Here is a 6,188-nt window from a genome sequence, read left to right on the forward strand (position 1 = left end):
TTAGCAATGAGTAGATTTATCTTTTCAAAAAATATTGGCTCAAAAGAAGAGAACAGGAGATGATAAAAATGGATTTTGAGGTATAGAATATGGGAGAGTCTCACAATAGATGGCCTTTCCTTGTCCCCACAGATGACAGGTCTTTTATCTCTACTACTACCTTCCAGATACTCTGTACATATCTTGCATACATCCATTTCTTAACTTTGTCTCCCCCAGGAGACTGTGAACTCCTTGAAGTCAAGGACTACAGTTTCACTTTCCTTTGTATTCGCAGTGCTTAACTCAATGCCTCACACAGTTGACTGATTGATTGAGGAGGATTGAGAAAGGGGTGGTATAAGAGGAAAGAGGCCAGTTGAAATTAGATAACATTATTTTGTAGTGGCATCAGTCTGCATAAATATGTGACCTCTGTCTACAGAATTCAGTTACTTGTGAATAAGAACAAAGGACAGCCAGGTGGTGAAGCAGATAGAATGCAAAGTCTGGAGTCAGAAAGACTCATTTTCCCGAGTTCAAATCTGGTCCAAGACACTTCCTAGCTCTGTGACCCTGGGCAAATCACTTAACCCTGTTTGCCTCAGTTCCTCATCCATAAAATGAGCTGGAGAAGGAAATGGCAAACCATTCTAGTATCTTTACCAAGAAAACCCCAAATGGGGTCATGAAGAGTTAGACGCAACTGAATAACAGTGGAGGTAAGCCAAGTTTAGGGTTTTGCAAGGCATATGCAGTGGTTAAAAAAAAAAGGGAGCAAGGGATTTAAGGATAGTAGGCTATGAATGTATAATTGAACTGGTTTATTATATGTTTAAGATGGTAAAGGAAGAAAAGAAGCCAGAGCAGGGAAGGATAGAAAAACTAAAAGTCATGATTAAGATAAAGAATAAGGCTGGGGGAGTGGGGTGAAGAAAGGAATGGATAAATAGGAATATAATGATCAGACAGAGAAATTTCAGTCTTGGATCATGAAAGTAAAAGAGCTATAAGTGAAGGTGAGATAAAGGGTATGACTATCTCTATTCACAGGTAAGGTAGAATAAAAGTGTAGATCATAGGAAATTAAAAGGCTGATGAAACAAAAGGACAAGATATTTGATAAGACAGTTGTATATATATATGTATATTTGGAAACTAAGGTAATGATTTTATTATAGGCTTCTTAAAAAGTAAAGTATTTTACTTTACAGATTTGTGGTGCATGTACAGTTCTCTTTGTTTTATGTGTTCCTTGTTGGTGCTTCTCAAATTCATATTGACAAACAACAAAAACGGTTTTTAAAAGAGCAAACAGAAACTTGTCTCATGACCAAAGTCTTCCCCCTCATTTCCCAAACACCAGTGGCAGCCAAGTCCCAAGGAGCTGGGGAACCAGAGAATGGACACTTAGCTTTCATCTATACTTTCAACAGGTGTCCAAGGACTGTCTCAGGAGAGCTTGTATTTCTGTTTTAACTCTTTCAGTTTTTCAACCAAGGTCACCATGTGCTTGCCTTCACCCAAGTAAGCTTTCTCCTGTTGTGACTGCTCTGTTATATCCTCCACCTTCATGGAGGTATCCATGATTTCATTGATAGCTTTCAGCTCCTGGTTACAGAGGGTCAGATTCTCATGTACAGAGTGAAAGAATGGGCCACACTGGTTGATATCGGGGGCTGGGCGGTTACAGTGCTCATGAAGCTCATCCTCGAAAACGTGTATAAAACCAGTCACCAGATGATGGAAATCTGAGAGAGTCAAGGCCAAGGTGCCGTTACCTTGGCTGGAGATTATGCCATGGCGGGAAGAACCCTGAAGGTGGCGCCCGGTGGCACTGGGCAATAACAGTTTGTCGGTGCTGTCCAGGCGACTGAGGAACTCTCCCTTATGTGCCTGCAGCATTTCAGCGTGCTTGGTCAGTTTTTCAAAAAGCTCTTCCACCTTCATCTTTGCCTCTAGCGGCATTCTATGCAGGTTTTCCTTTGTCCCATGGGAGGGCTTTATGTCCACAGGCAAGGGATTCAACTTGGAGTCTAGGATCTTGTGGACACGGGAATTGAAGATTTTCTTCAACAGCATCTCGTTATCCTTCGCTAATTTGCGGAAGTTTTCCTCCACACTGAAGAAGCTGGTAACATATTCAGGACCTAGACTCATGACCTGATCCAGTAACTGACTAAAGAAATAAAGCTGTTCCTTCACACCAGTAGAGCCCGTAATGAGATCCTGATCATTTGGTCCACATAACATCAGTTCATGGCCAAGTCTAGTCATCTCTGTTATTTTCGCTTTAGCCCCAGAGTTCGGCACTGCTGCAAATGAATCCCCAAAGGAAGGATACAGCCTTGCAAATAACCATTCCACAATAAGCAAACGGTAAATTGAGGGCGTACACAGGAACTGTTTTATTGTCCTCGGTCCCGTAATATACAGACCTTCAAGGAAGGGGCAGTCTATATCCTTTAGTCTGCCCAGCACCCTCAGAGCCTCCAGGGAGAGCTGGGCGTCCTCCTCATCCTCGTCCCCCCACTCCTCCTCATACCGTCTCTTCCTGGAATGCACCACTTTCAGATTGCTGTCCCCGAGCCCCGGCCAACGCCCGGCCATTTTCCCTCCTTCTCCTGGGAGTCAGGACCGACTGGGTCCAATATCCGCACGCTCACAGGGCTCCTCTTCATTGGTCAGAGCAGGACAGTTGGAAATTGAAAGGCAGGCTCCATTGGTTTTCAAGAATGAGGTCAGCAGTTTGGGAAGAGAGGAAGATTACATTCCTTGGGTAAAGAACGGGACCTAATGAGCATCAAGTGACTATCTAGTCTTTTGTGAAGATCTCCAGTGACGTTGAATCTCACCCAGTTTCACCTGAGATAAGTCAAGTCACTAAGTCAACAAACGCTATGGACATTTTTGCTTTGATCAGATCCATATATTTTTCCTCATAACGTCTATCCATACATCCTAATTCTGTCCTCGAGTTAAATCCAATCCTTCCTCCATGTGACAACCATTCAAATCCTTAAAGAAACTGCATTTCTCTTCAGGTTACACTCTTGACTGGATATTCTCTATCATGTCCCAGAAACCTCTTCATCTTAGAAGCCACTGGACTTTTCCTATTGGAAATACCCTCTTTCCTTGCACTGTCTCCCTCTGTTTGGCTGATTCCTCCAAGAAACTACATTTTAAGGAAGATGCCCAGACCAGCAATGTTTTCATTCTTCTCCAGGCTGTACCAGTGACTCTTCCAACTTTTTCTACCGTGGTTGGTACCTTCATGTGTTATATAGATTTTCAACTTCCTTTTATGTGTTATCTTCCCCCATTAAAATGTAAGTTCCTTTAGGGTAGAGAATATCTTTCCTTCTGCTTAGCACTGTGCCTGGCACATAGTAAGAGCTTCTTGAATTTGTTGACTTGATTTAAAGACAAATAATATGTCCTACCTAAGCTTTTTCTTTTATAAACTAGTTCCTTCAAATGATATTTGTGTGGGATGAACTTGAATGCCTTCACAATACTGGTTGCTCTCCTTTGGATGTTCTTCCAACTTTTCAGTGTCCTTCCTCAAATGTAGCACCTGGGATTGATAATACTTTGGTTGTGATCTGATCATAGTGGGGCTCTCAGTTCCTTACTCTCGAAGCTAAGCATCTCTTAATATAAGCTCTACATTCCTTTTCTTGACTGTGCTATCACACTCTTCATTCATACCGAGCCAAGAGTAAACTACCAGATTGATTTCAGACAAACTGTGTCTAACCATTACATTCTACCCCTGTCTCCACTAAATTATACTTGCCAAGGTTTTTTTAATTGAAGTGTAAGCTTTTACATTTATCTGTATTTAAATTCATCTTATTAAATTGAGTTGTTTGTCAATGACCTGGATAAAGTCATAGATGACATGTTTATCAAATTTACATATGAGACATAATAGAAGGTATAGCAAATATGTTGGATGACAGGTCCAAATAAAAAATAATCTTAGTATGCTAAAATGTCAGGCAAAACTGTATAAAATGGAATTCATTCTCTGATTCCATAGCTATAGAGGTGCTTACCTAATTTGAGAGGAAGAGATTAGATGAAAGGCGTGATAAAATGTCATTTTATATCAAGAAGATATAATTGTGAGAAAATCATGACTCAGAGTGTGGAAGCATGGAGAATAGCATTGGGGTGAGATTGAGGGCAGTGAGTGAGAAAAAACATAGAGTCATTTGAGGAACAAACTATTCTTGACTTCTCTCTTGACTAAAAAGAGGAAATGGATAAGTTCAGGGAACAAATCACAAAAAAAAAGTATAGGGGCATAATAGAAAAGTGAAGATGGATTTAAATAATCCAGAAATTTGTCACACCTTCTGTCTCTCTGTCTTCCTGTCTGTGTCTCTTTGTCTCTGTCTCTCTTTGCCTCTGTGCCTGTCTGTCTTTGTCTCTGTGTCTCTCTCAATGGAAGGAATGAGAGTCTGCAGAATATAGATAAAAGAATGCTAGCTCTGGACTCAGAGGTTCTGGATTTGAATCCTGACTCTGTCACATTCTAATAGTGTGACATTGAGAAAGCAGCAGCTCCCTTGGACTTTGGTTTCCTCATCATAAAATGGGGTGGTATTGGACCAAATTACTTCGAAGACCCCTTTCACCTTTAAATCAGTGATCTGAAGAGAGTATATGGTTATGGGCTGATGAGGACCAGGCATATTCTAAATGTAAGTAGTAAGGAGGAATTGCTGGCCAAAGTAAAAATTATAGAAACATTGGGAAGAAGGGACTCAATCTGTGTGCATTCACTTTGTTTCCAATTATTGATTATCATACCATCCTGAGGATGATAAAATAGAGCTAAGGCTATTTTTGCATATATTGTAGACCTTTGTTTCTTGTCTTTGATTTCATTTGATCCCAGTAATGGAATTACTGGATCAAAGGCTATGGACAATTTAATCACTTTTCTTACATAATTACAAATAGATATCCAGAATATTTTGACCAATCCACAGCTCCACCAATAATGTATTAGTATGCCTTCCTTCCCATAATGTCAGTTAATTAAAAAGCATTTATTAGATACTTATTATGCACCAGACACTACAGCTCTTCCAACATTTATTGAGTTTTTTTGGAGGTTGATTTTGGCCAACTTACAGGATATTAGATGAAACTTCAAATCACTTTGATTTATCTTACTATTAGTGGTTTAGAGAATGTTTTCAAATTAACATTTATAATATTAATTTTCTTTGAAAACTAATTATATCTTTTTCACCATTTACTGGGCAATACTTTTTGGTGTTATGTAATTATGTAAATTCCCTTTAAATCTTGGATATTTGATAGTGATATTAAATGCAAATGTTTTTCCCAATTGATATTTTTCTTACTCTATTGATTTTATTTGTGCAAAAGCTTATTAAACTTCATTTACTGAAAATACGTTTTATCTTTTCTAATAACCATCCCCAGTTTAGTTAAACATTCTTCCCTTAGAAATAGGGAAAATTATCTCCTTTCAATTCTCTTTAAATATTTTTGTAACATAATCTTTAACATTCAAGTCATATAACCATTTTATCTTATCGTGGTGTGTGTATGAGATTGGTTTAAAACTGATTTTTGTGTTTTCTAGTAGTTCTTGTCAAAAAAGGGTATCTTCTAGTAATTCATAGTCTGGTTTATCAGATACCAGGCTATCAGTTTTTCCTGTTTCTGGAACATCGAGGTTGTTTCATTGTTCTACCTTTTTGTGGTTTAAAAATGAATACCAAATCATTTTGGTAACTAGTATTTTACTGTGTAGTTTGAGACCTGGCAATGCTAGGCACCTTTAATTAGAATTTTTTCCTTATTACTTCCCTTGAGATTTTCAACTTTTTGTGCCAGATGAACTTTTTATTGTTTTGTTTAATTTTGTGAAGTATTTACTTGGTAATTTATTTGGTATAATATTAAATCTCTAAATTAATTTGGATAGCATTATCACTTTTTAAATATGTTGACAAACCATAGTTATGAGCAGTGAATAGTTCTTTGATTATTTGTCATCCTTCATTTTTATAAAAAAAAGCATTTTGTAATTGTGTTCTTATAAATCTTTTATGTATCTTAATAGGCTAAGTTAGGTATTTTGGGCACATTGTATTTATTTTGAATGGAAAATTTCTTACTATTATTTCTTCCTGGTGATTGCTAATACTGTATATGAA

The 6,188-nt window shown here is 38.0% G+C and overlaps 1 protein-coding gene across 1 annotated transcript; it reads right to left on the reverse strand.

The window, feature by feature from the left end:
- Nucleotides 1–683: 683 nt before the first annotated feature.
- Nucleotides 684–3,199, reverse strand: LOC140520798 (HAUS augmin-like complex subunit 7). The gene has a single exon (XM_072635100.1). It carries the CDS (start codon nt 2,587–2,589, stop codon nt 1,432–1,434), a length of 1,158 nt encoding a protein of 385 aa, XP_072491201.1. The 5' UTR covers nt 2,590–3,199; the 3' UTR covers nt 684–1,431.
- Between the last annotated feature and the right edge of the window lie 2,989 nt (nt 3,200–6,188).

This window comes from Notamacropus eugenii, chromosome 1 (assembly GCF_028372415.1).
Source record: "Notamacropus eugenii isolate mMacEug1 chromosome 1, mMacEug1.pri_v2, whole genome shotgun sequence".
NCBI classification, from domain to species: domain Eukaryota; kingdom Metazoa; phylum Chordata; class Mammalia; order Diprotodontia; family Macropodidae; genus Notamacropus; species Notamacropus eugenii.

Coding starts and splice junctions, on each gene's coding strand:
- LOC140520798 (XM_072635100.1), bottom strand. CDS start 2,589: ATGGCCGGGCGTTGGCCGGGGCTCGGGGACAGCAATCTGAAAGTGGTG.